Source organism: Python bivittatus, unplaced genomic scaffold (genome assembly GCF_059951505.1).
Source record: "Python bivittatus isolate LINGU-HERP-01145 unplaced genomic scaffold, Pbiv_v1 ctg000980_np1212, whole genome shotgun sequence".
Lineage (NCBI taxonomy): Eukaryota > Metazoa > Chordata > Lepidosauria > Squamata > Pythonidae > Python > Python bivittatus.
Genome location: NW_028277125.1, coordinates 43,822,377 through 43,839,893, shown reverse-complemented (window position 1 = coordinate 43,839,893; position 17,517 = coordinate 43,822,377). Strand labels below are relative to the sequence as shown.

General features: G+C 40.0%; 2 protein-coding genes across 5 annotated transcripts in view; one reads left to right on the top strand and one right to left on the bottom strand.

The window, feature by feature from the left end:
• The window catches only part of ZFYVE27 (zinc finger FYVE-type containing 27), a 28,481-nt gene extending 18,450 nt beyond the window's left edge, over positions 1 to 10,031 (top strand). For 3 of the 4 annotated variants that reach the window (XM_025169091.2, XM_088131791.1, XM_088131790.1), the window contains one exon: positions 32 to 10,031. In XM_025169091.2, the coding sequence (XP_025024859.1) occupies positions 32 to 96 (65 nt within the window). In that variant the 3' untranslated portion in view covers positions 97 to 10,031. The remainder of the gene's footprint in view (positions 1 to 31) is intronic. The other variant, XM_088131792.1, reaches the window with a different exon arrangement.
• On the bottom strand, positions 6,097 to 13,462 carry SFRP5 (secreted frizzled related protein 5). The gene is made up of 3 exons (XM_007419923.3): positions 12,908 to 13,462; positions 8,575 to 8,652; positions 6,097 to 6,470 (listed from the first exon to the last, which is right to left on the bottom strand). The coding sequence occupies exons 1-3, from the start codon at positions 13,428 to 13,430 to the stop codon at positions 6,127 to 6,129; spliced, it is 945 nt and encodes a 314-aa protein (XP_007419985.2). The 5' UTR covers positions 13,431 to 13,462; the 3' UTR covers positions 6,097 to 6,126.
• Between the last annotated feature and the right edge of the window lie 4,055 nt (positions 13,463 to 17,517).

Here is a 17,517-nt window from a genome sequence, read left to right as displayed (position 1 = left end):
CTGAAATTCCAACTGGTGTTTTTAATTGCAGCTCCTGATGCCCAGCGGGAGACGGTCTTCGTATGTGGGCAGTGTAACCAAGCACTCACCAAGTGAGACGCCAGTATGGAATCCAGTCTTCAGATGAATCTGCTGTGGATCTTACACTACACTAGCTGCTACTTGGAGGGAGTCAAGCAACCGCACTGCTTCTTTTCTTCCTCCCTATACTTGTAATAGGAGGGGGCCAGCACATCTAACCTGCTGACTGCTCTGTGTGCTCCCGCTCTCTTTCTTGTAAGCAACTGAGGAGGTTCCTGCAATCCTGATTGTGTGGAGAATTCTTTATGCACTAAACTACTGTAGGCTTCCTTCCCTCCTCCCAAATCCAAGAGCAAACATTTCTTTTCTAGTCTGTGGCCCCAATTTTTTTCTGGAGCTTGGCTGACAGGAGGTTGGCTGTCCTCATTTTTGCAAAGTCACTCTTGGCATTTGGACTCCTCAAACCTCTCAAAGTATGTGTTCTACTGTTGCTAAGGTGCCATCCCTCTGTGTGTGTGTGTGTGTGTGTGTGTGTTCTGAAATGGAGGCTGGGTCTTCCTTCAGATGATGTTTATAGTTGGCTCTGAGAGCAGGCTTTGCAGTGCCAAGAGGACCAACTGTTGTTGTCCAACCAGTGATGTAGCTGGATCTACTTTTTCTCCCTATCCCAGGTGAGGACAATGTTTCTCTCCCTTCCCCACCTCCATGCCACTGACTTTGCTTTTCTTAGTTTTTAGCTACAGCTCCTTAGCATGGTCAAACTAGGATCTGGAAAATGTGTGCTTTTCATCCCTGCATTGTTAGAAGACAGAGGCTGCTGTAGTTAATCAGAGTTCTTGCTAAAGCAAAGCCTAACTGAAAGACAGGGAGCTTCCTCAGGAGGTGGATCCCTTCTACAGAAGTGGAATGTTTTTGGACTATTGCAGAGTAATAAATATCCTAACAATAAACAGTATCCTTGGGTAGTAAAGCCAACATTTTCAGAGTCTGAAGTAATTTTTATTGCTGTGAGGGCTAGAGGGGTGATATAGCAGGATCCCTGCTATGGATACACATTTCTGGAAGAAGAGCATTAGCATACAGATAGAACAATGGAACATAGGATGTGTGATGGGGAATAACAGAATGGGAGTAGTTCATTGGGACATACAGGATATGGTGGTCTCAAAAAAACAGACAAATGTGTCTATAATGTGCTGAAGCATGTGGAATATGAGATGGAGCATAACAGATGTAATCCCAAATGCCAAGAGGAAGTGTTTTGTGGAGCTGGCAGTATCTTGGACAGTCCCTTTGAGACTCAACCATGGTGAGGTATTGAGTATGCCTGATGGAAATACAACTGAGAATGCCTTTTGCTTTGGGGACATTAGGAACATAGATACAAAAACAGTCTGGAAATAGATTTAGAACACTGTACTTTTGATTTAATAGATAAACTGAATTTCCCTCTTCTGATTGTGGACAGTTGTACATATCATCAAAGGCATCTGCTAAAAATATATTCCAGGACTAGGTGGATTCTTTGAGTTGTGAAGTGACATTTTATAAATCTTCACAGTAAATTAGGGACTCCCAACATTTTTGAGTTGCTTGGATCATTTGGAATTTTGAGTTGTGGATGCTCATTTAAAATAACTGTTGGGGTGGGAGAAAGGATTTTGGCTGCCTTGGGGGACATAGCTATTACATGGCTCCAGGTCATTAGGATGCTCCCTCCTCTCTGCTTCTCTCACATACTCCTGGTTCTCTGCTGCTTCTGCTAACCTTTTTCTGGAGAGGTGGCTATTTCCAGGTGAAGTTCTGAAGAGCAGTATCATAAAGATGATGCTGAAGGTTGGCATTTTTCTTTATAATGCCAGTTTCCCAATTGTAACGTATTATTTTTTTAATATGTAATGTGTGGTGCAAGCAGGAGCCTAGGAGCTCCCATGAGAGGGGTCTCTGTGCAGATGCGAGCTCCCATGAGAAACATGGGTTATGAATTGTATAAAAATTAAAACTTCCTGTCTACTTCCTGCCATCTTTTAAAATGACAAAAACACCTGAGACTTTGGTGTCTATAAAACACATTTGTGAAGTAAGTCCCACCAGTAGCACTTTTAATTAGGCTTTAGATTGTTAATTTATAGAAGAGGTGAATAGATCTATTCATCCCACCCTCCTATCAGCATTTAAAAATTGATTAGTAGGCTACTGGAGAAATGAGGTCTGTGTAAGTAAAAATACAGCAGTAATAATATATTACTTAAGACTTTGTACACCACTCATACAATATTTCTAATAATTTCCTGTGTCACTGATACAGTATGAGTTTTTAAAACTTGACCAAATGAGGAACTCCTCTCCTCCCCCTGCTCCAAACTGCACATATAAAACTGCCCTGGGGTAGGTCAGTTTACTGTATCCTGATAGTTGTTGCCAAATCCTCTTGCTAAGGTAATGTAAAGCTTTTATTACTATATTTATTAATTGTCATTTGACTGGAAATATAAGGAAACAGTGCTGCTGCTGGCCACACTGAAGAGTCAGAGAAACTAATCATAGTGGGTGCTGAAGGGGGCAGAGGTCAGGGTCAGAGCTGTTACAGAGTGAGGCCTTGAGGTCTCAGCCAGCTCCAGGGCATTTCTTGTGTGGCTTAATAGCTTTTTCACATTAAAAATGGTGTCATTTTGCCTATTGCTCTCAAGTTAAAAATTTAAAGGGTAATTTTAAAAGTAAATTAACTTGATGAAGTCTGTACTTTTTCTCCCTTGAATGCAAAAGTATTCATCATTGGTAAAGTTGAGAAAATAGCTAGAGTAATAGCTAGTGTTTTTTTCCCAGCAAGTTAGAATTGGAATTTGGTTGAAGCATTCCTTTTTCCAAAATGTAACTTTACTTAAAAATAAGTGCCAGGGTTGGATAGATGAGACCGAAACCATGAAGTGTTATAATTATAGTCCAAGTCTGCTATTATTTGAAGGATTAATAATACTTTAAGCATAATGATGATAGGGTTAATCAGCATAATGTTGATTTCAGAAACCAGTATGTTGTAACTTAGATTGGTGCTAGAAGTTAGTTATGAGAGATTTTGCTAATCTCAGAGGAGCTAAATACTTCTAACTCAGTGAAGATCAATTACAATAATAAAAATAAGTTTCTTATGAATACTTAATTAACAATAAAATCATAAAGACATTTATACAGAGAACCCCTTGTTGAATTCAAAGCTTGATTCTGAGGAACTGAAATTAAATTCTAGGATGGAGGTGGCATGTAAATGCACAATAGTAATGCTTCATCTTAATTCTATTAAAGAGGCTAACTTCTGTGGTCTGATGTATAGAAATGATAAATGTTATTGCATAAAGCAGGGCTCTATTGCTCCCATGTCTTTAAGCAAATATGGGTCTCACACTGGCAGATTTAGTAGAAACCAGCCCTAAACTGTTGTAGAGGAACTATAAATCAGAAGACATAATTTATGGGATAATAACTGGTGGTGTTTGTGAGTAGGATACTTTTTCCATAACTTTTCTTTGGAGAGGGAGAATTGACTTTTTAAAAGAGTTTGTGTTACATAGTCTGAGAGCGGAATGAAGAGGTTTTGTTTACAAGAATAGATGTAAGTTGTAGCATGATTTAAGAGGATGTTTTGAAGAAGAATGAGACAAAGGTAGTAATTGATAGAGAAGGTTGAACAAAGGGAATTCCAGAGCTGTGCTGTTGTGTCAGCAAAACCTTTATGCTTCCAACTTTCAGAATTGTGTGTGTGTGTGTGTGTGTGTGTTTGAGATGACTTTATGAGGGAAAGACCTGATCAGTCTTTCAAAGATCATTATAGATGGAATTATGAGATGCTTCCTTGTTGGTGGTTGAAAGTTGCAGATGATATGTAGGGGATACTGTACACAATTAATGCAATTAAGAAATGCTAGTTGTGAAGCTTAAATGGGGAAGTGTGTTTTGTCAGTTTTTAACAATTGTATTTTCATTTTCTTCATTTAATTAGCAAATAGTTACCACCTTGCAAGGAATATTACAGATTACATTAGAAGTAGTTAAATCTGAAGATTTAGGAACTAAAAGCCCTCATCACTCCAAAATATCGTATCTTTGGAGGCAATCCCAGGTTCTGGCACAGCATTAGGTCTGGGGTACAATGGAGGATGGAGAATTGAAACCAAGCCACCAATACTGTTGCTACTGTTGCTTGCAGTGGCAGCATATAACCCCAAAGATAAAGACTTTCTAGGGAAAAAGAAAGTGAAAGAAAAGACATGGATGGAAGGCAAACTAAGATATAGACTCCTGCAACTTATTAGAAATATTCAGGGTCAGTGCAATATAATGCTCTTTTCTTACACAACTGATTCTTAAGAGATAACTCTCAAAGTGCTATTTTTTCAAATTCTGTCTGCTGCAAATTACTCTTTCTCTTCTGCATATCTTTCTCTTTCCTTCCTTCCCTCCGCCCCCCCCCCCCAATTTTTGTTCTAAAACTTCAGGGATGTCCATTTCTTCACCTACAAAAATTCACCTATTATAGACAAATATTTAAGAGTTGCGGCAACAATGATAGCAGCCAGCAGTCTTGATCTCCACAATGTGCATGTGTGTGTCATGTAAGAGAGATGTAAACTTTGCAGACTTCCACATCTTAAAGTCCACATATCTTAGAAGTGCTGAGATTGAGAAACACTGCTATAGAGTATCTGAGACAGTTTTTTTCCTGACTGGAAGATATCTTCTTAGCCACTCTCTTCTCTCTTCCCTGCAAGTTTTGGCTAGGAGTAAGTCCCTTTGAAAAATTTATCTGTGTGCAAGCCAGGATTACTCCCCTCCATTTGCTTTGTCTTAGGCAGTTCTCTTGTCCCCCAGCAGTGCTAATGCTATGTACGTATTTCTGTGTCCAGCTGGAAGAGATGAGGAAGACAACCCCACCCTGTTTGCCATCTGCCTTGTCTCTTGGTAGTCTGGCATCCTGCACGTGGACAGGCCTGGTTGATTTGGCATCCTTCCTTGAGGTTCCACACAGGAATATTTGTTGCTTTAGTATCGGCACATAATAGGTGCAAAATTTTCAGCAGTCTCTAGGTAGGTAATGTGGGAAGTGGTAGGGAAAAGACTGAAAGAACAAGGAAGCCAACGGGTATATTTTTCAGTGGTATTCCCCATAAATTTGGGATAGTCATCCCCTCCCCAGTATAATTGATCATGGATAATCTGGATGCCTCTTGCTCTGTTTTTTGGACATAAGACACAATGCCATCCTCTAGAGTAATATTAGAAATAGTTCCAAAACCATATCCAGCAACTCTGCCTTAACACATGCCCACATGATTCAGCATAGAGCTGGTAATGGCAAGGATGTATGTATGTGAAATTATGGATAAAGAGTCACTTTAACTCAAAAGTACTGACTGTCCTCTAGCACCATCTTGGAGAAATTTTGCTCAATCTCTGCTTGAAATTCTGTTTGGTCTGGAAGAAAGCTAGAAGTGGAAGTTGGGGTTGGAATTAAAGAAGGCCAAAATTTGGCCAGTCTTAGTGGAGTCCTAGTTTGATCAACATGTATTTCTTCAAGCACGTGAAAATAGGATGATCTACCATACTTGGAACTTCATTCCTGGACTATTGTTAAAAAATAATGTAATAAGTTGCTTTAGAGTAGGTTGAAAAGAATGTATAAATGAATGGCTCATTAAACATGGATTTCCTGATCATAATATTTATGCATTTTAAGACTTTTTATTAGAAGGAATTGAAAATGGAGAAATTTATTTTAAATGTTCCAGTTTAATTATATGTTCCCATTAAAATACTGAACAATTCAGATACTGATGAAGGGAGGATACACTGGGCCTGATGATGTTATTGCTCACAGCCACAAAGACTGTTCTTATTTGGCAGCTGATGGTGTATTGAGGATAAGGAGGCATTTCTGTAAGCTCTCTGAAGTGAGATGAGTATCAACAATGGGCAGAATTCTTATGAAGATTTTTAATTAAATCCAAGTTGTCCTGTGGAAAACCAAATTGTTGGAAGGATGGGCTCTAACAACTTGCATCTTGATGTCAGCCTGCCCACAGAAGAAGGATATTTGTGAGGGGGGGGCATTCAGTGGGGGTCTGATCCATAAAAGAATGGATAGTGCATGGAACATGGATAAGAGAACATGAACTTGACAGCAAATTTCATCTCCTTGTTGTTCTTCTCCCAGCGGTAAATGGCCAAGACTAGCAGTCTCCCACCCACTTTTCGACCCATAACCAGAAAGCTGCCACTGAGGTCATCAAGCTGAGGACAAGGACATGTGCCTGCATTCTTCATATGCAGCACCAGCTTTTTGGTGTCCTTGCGTTTCAGTGGCCCCACTTTGAGCAGTTTTTTTTTCTTTTGAGTGGCCACTAATCGCCTCTCCCCATTTTCCTTCTTGATCTCCTTGATGCGCATCTTCACCACTGTGGAAGACAGGATAGATAAATTGCATTAAGGATTTACAGACTAAGGAGTGATGTCAGTGAAGGGAGAACTAGAGAAGGAGATAGAAGTATATGAATTATAGAGTCAGTGGGTATAGTTCCTTTGATTTTAACAGTTTCAAATCTGGCCTTTTTAAAATGCTGGCAGAGGAAGACAAAAGGTAGTAGATGTCAGACAAGTCAAAGCTGCATGAATAAATGGGAGTGATTTACTCATCTTTTGTCACATTTTCTTATTGACTACCTTTTTTGCACGTAATAGATGTCTGTTTGCTCTAAGGCCAAGCCACCAGCTGTTAAGCTATGGTCACACTGGTCACCTATGAAGTCTGTTATGGTTTCAGTAGTGAGAGTATCTGGAAAAGGTACAGGTCATCCAGTACTTCTTCCTTTTACAGTCTGAACTCAGGTGGTGTTTGAGTTGTTAAAAGAATTTTATAGAGCACAGCAGCATTTAATGCAGATACAACATTCATGGGAATTACTGCAGTTGTATTCATGTACCACTGTTTTCATCTTTTGATTTTCCCATGTGAGGGGAATTCTTTGGCTGACTTGGCATAGATTGTTTCTAATGGAATATCACATGTGAACAGAGCTACCAGAGGGCACAAGAGACGGATCATCAAAAGTGAATGAGCAAATTTGGTTATATGTTTGGGGGGGGGGGAGTGCTACTTTGGGAGCACTTTGTTGTAAGCTTGTATGGTCTGGAAATAAAGGAAGGTCCAGGTATTGATATATGACAACTTATCAGATATGACTCCTTGGAAAAATTTATAGGAATGTTATAAATTGTGTTTTTGAAATGAAATCTAAAGTAAAAAAGAGCTATTTTGGATTTGGGGAAGGGGAAGGAAATTGGTGCTCCTCCCCATGTCAAACTGAGTAAGATTCAAGGCTGACAACCTTAATTTGGTACCAAAAGTAGAATACTCTGCAAGCACATCTCTTTCTGCATATACCTCCACCTCCCCTTGTGGCAATCAACTGCTCTCCTTTCATGACACAATTTCCTGCATAAAGCAGCTGCCTCATTCTGTGTACTGGAAGAGCTCACTCCACTGAGGGTGTGAAATGTGTCATTTTCTGCATTGGAGTAAACTGTTTTGCTGCTGGCACCAGCTTGCTTCCTATATAGTAGTTCCTTGATAAGGAAAAACCTGTCATCTTTAACCACGGCTATTCTCAGTCTTATGTTTGCCTAGAATGATTATTCTAAGTATCTGACTGATCTCATTCTTTATAAGATTGAACTTGCCATAACTACATCATGATTATTTTATTATGATTATTTTAAAAATGTATACCCTGGCTGCTGTACATGGAGTATTCAAAGCAGCAAATAAATGATGTACCCTTTTAAATGGAGCACCACAAAATTAAGAAAATAAAAAATAAAAAAGCACTAGAAATGCTGATAATTATAGGGGATGAATATTACTTTTTAAAAACCAGATTGCTTCAACCTGTTTGATTAAATTTTTAAACTCCTTCCTTTCCATTTCATCCTCACAACTGTCTGAGGGGAGATAGTGACTAGTCACTAGGTTGGTTGGTAGAGAAATGGGAATATGGACCATAATCTCTACAGCCCAAATTCAATACTTTAAGCACTAGAATGTAGCCAGTCACCAGGCACTATTATTAGTGCCTGGTGATTGTCTTCAGAAGATGAATTTTATGATCAGGCTGTTATTAAAACTCTTTGTATTTCAGATGTGAGAATATTCAAAGGTGTTGGAAGTTACCTTCATATAAGTCAAGCAGACTCAAGTGACAAGAGATGTCACTTAGAAATGTAGGAAACTATCCTGATTCGGTCTTTTAGTCTATTGAGAGTTGAGATGGGTTTCCATAGGTTCAGACAAAGTCTTTTTCCTGGAGTCAGAATTTAGGGCTACTGTAGGCAAAAAATCATATTGATTTGATCCCAGAAACAATCTGGAAGCTGCTGAAGGATCTGATGGAAAAAGGTGGAGCTCAAGCAGAGAAAGGGAAGAAAGAATAAAAAATATATGGCATATTCCCAACAGCTGCTCCTCCCAGACCCCTTCCCAGCTGCTTTGGGTGCATGATTTACCAAAGTCACTGGAACACATCTGCTCCATGATGCCATCCGCTTTGTGTTCCATCTCGCACTGGGTGCAGATCTGTGACACTGTAAGATGGAAAAAGAGTGAATGTGAGCTCAGAAAAAATTGGACACATTTAGCATTTCACCCTGTAGATTCCTGGCTCTAATTTCATAGGCAAATGATTTCAAGTGATGATGGTGATTTCCCAATGAACTTGCTATGAACTTTTTAATTGTCATGAAATATCCTGAACAAGCAGAAAATGTAGAGTTCAGCTATCCAGATAGGAACTTCTTATTGGAAAGAGTGGGGGTAGGAATACATTTCAGAGAAACTTTTTCATACAGCTATTCCTGTGTTTAGTTCCCAGTGTCTTTTATTTTACAGACTTGGATCTTTGTCCCAGTTGATTTCCATTTCATTTCCTTAACTTTTGAATTAAAAGTCTTTACAATAAAGGATTGAGTTTAAAAGGTATTAGGTAAACCAAAATACATTGTCTCTGAAGGAAGTTCATAAATAAGGAGATCTGATAAAAAAAAAAATCAAACTGTTTGAGTTCTCTGGAGGAAAAATCTCAAGTAAAGGCTAAAAAATATAGAACTGTTATCAATATAAATGATTACCTGTTTTTCTTTTGAAGTGTTAGAAGATGGAGTACTAATCAGAGAACACTTCCCCAAATTGGGGTTATCCAGATGTACAAGGTATAAACTCCCATCATCCTAGTCAGATGTTGGGCACTGGATAATGGGAGCTGTAGATCTGTGCCCAACCTATGGCTAAAGAGTGTTACCTTAGTCTTCAATACTTTGGATGCACCTCCCTGGAGAACCATCTCAGTACAGCTGCTGAATTGTGTTTTTTAACATAACAGTTAATGGGGATGATTAAATACTATATATAAGGAATAATCATGTTTATATGAAATTTTAAGTTTAATGTAAATAGAATTTAGTTTTTACCTGCCTCTTCCATACCTTCCCACTACAGCCCCCAGCATTCTACTCAATGGATAAGTGAGGACCAAGACAATGGGAACGAGAGCAGGAAAGGGAGTACTGTTCTCAAACCTATGTTGTCTTGGTGGGATGCATTAGGACATTGCTCTCTAGCAGCTACCCTGGGGATTACACTCCACCATCCTCTAGGAAGGTTTGCATAATCACTACCATTAGCATGGTTCTGAGGAAAGGGGAAAGGGAAAGAGGAAAACAAGAGAAAATAAGCAGTGAAGGACAGATTTTTTTTTACATAGGAAAAATCAGTAGGTCTAGTTTTCTTCCAGCTTATTAAATAGGATATGCTAAGGCTCGTATTGTTATATGAATATTAAAATACAAGAAATGTGACATCTTTCTGGTTACCTCACGTTAAGAAAGATGTACTGTAATTAAAGTTGGACCCATACTGTGGACTTGAATTAAAGATATATCCTGGATATGTGAAATATGTTGCATGAGAATGTTATTTCTTTAGCCTTTTTGTTACTTCTGTTTTCTGCAATCATGTGACTCAGCCTCAACCACCAAACATGACTTGCTTTACAAATAGGCAGATAAAGATCCTTGCTAGCAATGATCTCTTCAGTCTGCCAAACATTATGAGAATTAATCAAGTTACTGACCAAAAATGACAGTAGGAAAGGAGTAAAAGCAGAATGTCTCCAATGCCCTTTGAAGCAATTTATGGAGAAGCCCCATTAGAATACATGATTAGCTGTTCCTAAGTATCCAATGGGATGGGAGTCAGTAGAGATTATTATTTATTTATCAAATTTATATGGCTGCCCACCTCACAAAAAGTGACTCTGGGGGCATACAACAATCCAATACTGTAAAACAATAAATATATAGACAATCATTATGTAAAACCATTATGTAGTAATTATTTAAAAAAATTAAAAACTATAGAAAGAGAACCAAAACAGAAAAAAATAACAGGCAAAGGGATGTTAATAATAAAGCCACCTCGCTAGGTAAATGTATTATCTCCAAATATATTTCACACTGGTCGTGTTCCCATGAGAAATTTCTGACTTGGGCCAAATTCCCCCTGCACTGGTAGCACTGATGTCTCAGCCAAACTCAGAATGGTGATTCTGACATCCTTCAGCCACCACAAAGCAGGCAGGTGGACAGTAGCTTCTTGTGGGTTTTTTAAAAAATACTAAAATTCCGCATGACTGATTGGATTGGCACCCTTATAGTGAGCTGGAGGGGGGGGCTTACTCAACCACTCCTTTCTGATCCTGTTTCATTCCCCTAAATGGCTGCAGTATCTCAGTGTGAATGTGTGAGAGAGAAAATGAAAAGAAAGATGGTATACCTAGAGGAGCAGACAAGGATTGTGGGTGTCTTCTGACTGTCAGGCCAGAGGATTAACTTCTACAGTCTTGTTCAGAGGACACAGCTGATGGGGAGCAGGGGTGTGGGAGGTGAACTCAGGCAGAAACTGCTTCAGGATTGCCTTAGACAAAAGATACTCCTCTGTAACTTTCACACCCATTGGCTAAGTTTAGGCATTTATGTGTCATGCTAACTTCTTGATCCAGTTTAGCAGGTTGTGTGAATAGGACCTGTGTGTGTGCCAGAGAGACAGAGAGAGATTAGTGCTGATGTTTCAAAATCATTTTAACTTTCCTGTATTTTCCCATTGTTTTTTTCTCTTGCTATTAAAAAAAATGAAAAAGGGAAAATAAAACAGAGCTTGTTGATGGAAGCGCTCTGAATCACGCTGGCTGTCTTAGAGATCAGACACAGGCTGTGTGGCAGAGCAATTTTGGAACGAAAGGACTTGGAACTGGAAGCTGCGCTGGAGTTTGCTGAGCTCTGATTCTAAGCTCAGGGTTAACAGGAAGTAGCTTGGCTGTATCTGCTTCTTGTCCAAGGAAAGTGTTCTCATAAAAAATGCTCTGAATGCTGTAATATTTGGGAGCAAAGTAATATACTCTGCCTCCATAAGTACTCTTGATTAAATTCAGAAGCCTTTTTGTGGAAACACATGGAAAATGGTGCTTACCAAGTCCCAGATGTAGACTGGTTCTTACCAGATCCAGATTTGGTACTCACCAAGTCCAGGTGCAGAGAAGCTAGGAGTTTCTGTGTTCTTTTTCCAGCTTGCTTTAGGATCTGAATACCTTTGAAATTAGCCTGCTTTCCGTTTTGATCAAACAGTGCCTCCAACTGGCGGCTGTGCCAAAGAATTTGCTAACAGCTGTTTGTAGATAGGAGGCATGAATGCATGCGTGTGGGCAAACATTTCTTTTTAGTCCTGAAATCTCTCTGAACCCCTCTCTCCTTGTTGTATTTATTGATCTGAAACTTTGGAGAGAGGCTGCCGCAATGATTCCTAGAATTGTATGCCTGAGAGGAAGACCTCCTGCAGGGTGCATTAAGTGAAGAAGCTTGCACTCCTAGAAGAAGCATACTGGAGAAAAAGTCACATTATGATGGACGTTTTATCCTATATGGACACTACAGCTTATGTAATTGGGCTTGGAAATAATATTCCAGAGCAAAAGAAACTCTGTACAGCAACCTTGAAATCATTAGAAGGAACAAATTACACATCAGGCTAGGCTGAGAGTAGTAACAGACTGTGTTTTGCACTGGTAGTGAACACGCACTTTAACTACAGTGTACTGGAATATATAGAATAGATAGCAAGAGAGAAAGAAAAGCCCAGATAATGTAAATCTTGAGGATAATGAAGCAGAAGGCAATGTCCTGCTCTTACTTATAATACAAGGGGAAAAAACAAAAAAACACCAATGACGTGGGTACAATGTTGCGTGGCAAACGTCTGTAAAAGTTGCCTAATATGAAGAGCCTGTAAAAAGAAGGTATTTGGTTTGATGCTATTAGCCACTACTAGATCAGGAATAGGCCCAGATGAACAATGGGCATGGGATGAAACGAAGTCTGAGCCTAGTCCATATTCCATCCTCATCTCAGTCCATCAGCTACTAAAGAATCTAAGCAATGCTCTCCAGGGCTTGGGTAGCTCTTTTGCAGTTCCACTAAATGCAGCAGCCAGGAGAGAGGGTATGAGTCTAGACCAGTGTTTTGCAATCTAAGACAAGTTCTAGGTGTATTGACTTCAAGCCTAGAACTCCCCAGCCAGCATGGTCATTGCTGAGAAGTCTGGTAATAGAAGTCCACACATCTGGAAGCACTGACACTGGGAAACACTGATCTAGACTGAAGCATGCATAATATTTTTTTGTTCTAGAAACTCTAGTCTAATGAGTATTGTAAAGTGGGATTCCATGGGAATGGTTCAGTCTAGCTTTATTAACTCTTTCTTTTCCACCTCCCCTGCCCCCCATGCTGTTACCTGGTGGCTGAGTAGCTTGGTTGTTTCCAAACTGTACTGTGATGCACAGGTCGTTGTCAAAGGGAAATTTGTTGCAGTTGAGCATGTCAGGCCAGGGGAAGCCATAGGATTCCATGACAGGTGCACATGAATCACGGACAACTTCACATAAGGAACGGCATGGATAGATGGGCTGGTCCAGACAGACGGGTGCAAATAGAGAGCACAGGAAAACTTGTGTGTCTGAGTGGCATCGCTTGGCCAGCAGAGGTACCCAGCTGCTGGCTTGCTGCTTGACCTCAGGCATAGATTCATGCTCCAGCAGATTAGGTAAGCGCATGCGTTTGTAACCCACATTGTGGCAGAGCTGCAGGTCAGCTGGGATGTCTACACACTGTGGTTGCTTGGTATAGAAGCGTCCATGCTGAAAGTTATCAGAAGGCCAGCTGTAGTAATCATACTCCTGACTCATGGACTGTGCCCAGCCCTGCACCAGAACCAGTAGCACTGCATCCAGGACATTCCACTGATAGAGTAGCATCATGGCTCACAGATAGTGCTGTCTCCGCTGCAGAAGGGGACGTGGAACTGAATTGCCACAGATGCCACTGGCAACTAACTTGTCTGCTCCGTCCTAATCCCAGCCAAACCAAGCTGCCAGTACCTGTTGTGGAAACCAGGTGCCTATGCCCAGGAAACCAAATCTCTTCTCTCCAAGTGGCTCCTTTCATCTGTCGCTATCAATGGGATGGAAGGAGCTGAAGCTGGATTCGCTTAAAGCCTCTGCTCCAGGCTATTTAGCACCACCCCCTCTAGGTTTGCAAAGGAGCCTCTTGTGGGGAGCCAGCAGCCAATCTTCACTAGGCAAACTTCCCTCCTCCCAAGATTGAGTTGGGTGCCAGCCATGAAGATGTCCCCACCTCTAACTCTGCTCCTCTAGCCCTCAGGCTCTCTCCCCCTCCTTCTTCCCTGCTCCGTACCATCTGATTCGTTCATTTGTCTTTCTCAACAGCCTTGTCCCTTTCCATAACGTACATGGCATCCGGCCCCAGCTGCCCTTGCTTTGAAATGCTACAAAGCAACTATCTGTAGGCAGCAGATTTTCCTGTCCCCAGGCTTCATTTCTGGAGCGCATTAAAAATGAGCAGATTTGTATGAAGCGGCTTTCATTCTCCCCTCCTGTTTCAGGTGTGAAATATATCCTGTTAGTCTTGATAATCCCATTGAAATCCTATCCATTTTGGTTAGCAGTCTCTCTAATGTATTGAGACAAGTGTTTAACTTTCCAGTTAAATATTGAAACAATCACCCATGCATACTGACTTTTTCATGTAGAGATTACAGGTAAAAGTTTTGGTGATGGTGGTAGGAAATCCAGTCATCCTTTTTACAATCTTTTTTTGAGAAAAGCAAATGACAGGAAATTTGAATTTGTCACCAGGAATTGGTACATTGGGCTGTGTCCGTTTTAGCAAAGTTACCACAATGAAGGGATCTTGTTAGGATGGGGGGAAGGTCACTGGAGAAAGAAGAGGAGCATCCTCCTCCACCTCCTGTCTACGTCAGACAGGTAAAGAGATCCTAGAAAAGCACACAAGAACCTAGACCGTGTGGGCAACCAGCAATTAACATGGGAGGGGCATACACAGAGTTTTGAAAGGGCCACCGCTGTTACCAGATGAATACATGTCTCAAATGTAATTTGCCAGATAGGATGGAAACAGAAAGACAGCAGTTGCTTATAGATTCAAGCGCCTTATTCTTTGGGTTGGGAAGCGTTTACATAACATATGTCTTCATATACTTTATTTATTTAAGATATTTATATGACCATCCATTCACCAAAGCATTCTGGGGGGCAAACAAATAAAAACAACCATGAGTCTCTGACAGCTGTTCAGAGAAGGGTCTGTCATCTGTGGGATATATAGCTGCTCTGGTATAAAGAGCTTGTGCTAAAATAAGCCACTCAGCACGACATATTAGCCGTGCTTCTACACCATGCTAACCCATGATTAACTGAATTACCCTGATTGCCTGAGTTTGCACAATACACTGAACTCTAAGCTAACCACATTGACTAGGTTTATCAGCCATGACTGATGATGATAGTCTCTGTGCCACCCTTCTGTTTAGAAAAAACTCCTTAACCTTACAGGTAAAACAATACCTACAGTGCGGTATTTAATGTACAGCAACAATATAGAATAAATGTTATATAAACTAAAAAATGGAAGCACAAACATTTGTGTATTCATTTATTGCAATTATTTATCCCCTCCATTTCTAAATCCTTCCAATCCTATCCAAGCGGCTTTCAAGCAACACAGATAATTCTGAATAAAAGTAAGACAAATATGTGTTTTTTTTAAATATAAGTAAACAAACATAGAAACACTTTTTGAACTCCTTTCCCAGGGCAGTTGACATTAATTGCCTTGTAGTAGAGGAGAATTCAGGGGAGAAGGCTTTGATATCCCCCCACTGACTATGGCTTAATGGAATAACTCAACCAATTGTGATTATTTAGGAAACCACGTTTAAAACATTATCATGACTTAACCCAATCACAATCTTTTTTGTAGAGATATAGCTAGAATGAAATCTGTTAAGCTTTCTAATACTTCACAGCTGTGATGTATAAAGAAGCACTACAGGGCCTGTGATAAACCCTGAAATGTTCCTTAGCTAGTCTATCTGGGTTCCAACTAGGACATGTTTAGGGAAAAGATGAGTATGCATGTCTGCCTGCTCTTCTTGTAGGTTCCATGTAGGTCAGTGTTTTCCAACCTTAGCAGCTGGGAATTCTGGGAGTTGAAGTCCACACATTTTAAAGTTGCCAAGTTTGAGAACCATTGATGTAAGTGGTACTACAGAGCTACATGTCTTTGAAATCCTGGAAACTGGCTCACCTGCACGAGGTGCCTTCCCCCCGAGCAGGCCTTCACCAGGTTTTATCTGAGCTATCAGTGGCCCATCCCTCGCCGTGGGACTTCTGCCCCTCATTCTGAAGGCTCAGTTATTTTCTTCTGCTATGGACTTTGTCTCACAGAAAGGGAAAATCTGTAACCGAGACTGGAGCCAAACACCTACTTGAGCTAAGGGGGAGAAGGCTGTGTCCTTGCTGACTATGAATGTGGCTGGAAGGCAGCACTGAGTCCTACTGAACATGGCATGTATTCATTTTGATGGGATGGGCTAAACCACTCTTATTTTTTAGGTAGTGTTACTGAATCTGGGTTGCAGAAATCTGAACATCCATCAGATGGCAACAAAGACACAAAGCTTCTGTGTCCTTCTATTGCCATTTAGTGGTAGTTTGGATTTCTGCAACCTAGATTTGCTTGAACTGTCTTTGGATTACAATGCATACCACCTCTAACCAGCATTGTCCTTAGATACACTGGAGGATGAAGGGAGTTGCAGCCCAATATATCTAGGAAAGCTGAGCTCAGCTATTATCTGGAGGCCTTGCTCTCTGCAGTATAAATATGTCTACCAGACCTGGGCTCCGTTACTTGGGCCAACTGTGAGATGACAGCAGGGAGTTAGAGGAGTTTTTTCTATCTGTTTGGTCCCATCTACTGGCCATCCATATTTTTGCAGCCCAGATCTGGTAGCCTTAGATATATACAGTAAATGAAATATTTGGAATAAATATTCCAAATAATATTTGGAATAAATGGAATATTTACCCTAGATATATACAGTATATATCTAGCCCTAGATATATACAGTAAATGGCATAAAAGAAGAAGCTAACCTACTTTACAGTATTACTATTGTGTCCTAACAAGAGTTTTGGGACTTTTTGATCAGATATTCAACAGGTGTAGTTTTCTCCATTGCTATTGAATGATTTGACTATTGTTGAATATTTTAAATTCACAGGAACATTTCCAGTAAATAAGAGGACTAGGTATACAGTAGTGTCACCAGTGTTTATGATTAAGTAAGGTTGTGGAACAGAACTGCAAAGTTCTGGATGACTACTAAATGTTAGCTAAGAGATACACAAACATTTCTTTGCTTCCATCTAGTGGTTGTCTAGAGGTTTGCAGCCTAAATCTTATACTGTAGCCCTAGGTTACAGAAAGTTATATTCTCTTTGATCGCTTTTAATGAGAAACAGCCTAACCTGAAAAGGTTGGGGGGGGGGAGTGGTGGGAGTGGGGATGATAGGGTAGATAATGGAGCCTAATATATTGATGGAAACCTAGCTACCCATTAAAATTAATAAAGTTTTATAAATCATGAGGATTTATGTAGCAGCAAAACATCACTAGAGAATTACTTCAAAGGTCAGATTAAAACCAACATGAAGCCAGAACATAAATAAATAATAACAAATTATTTGGAAGAATTGTTATGCTACTACTCTGTAGTGAAATGTGTAGAGTTAATGTAGATTTCCTTCTAAATATTGAATGGAATTGCATTTGGTAAATTTTGAAGTGTTTAAAATGAGCAATTTATTACATTTATCACCTTTTCATTTTATGTGAAAAACTTGTGCTTTAAATAGACAGAAATTCAACCAAGATACTTTTCTCTAACACTGAAACTCCGTGATTAGAACTTTGCTTCTAATTAAATGATCTCTGCTAAATAGCTATTAAAAGCACAGCATC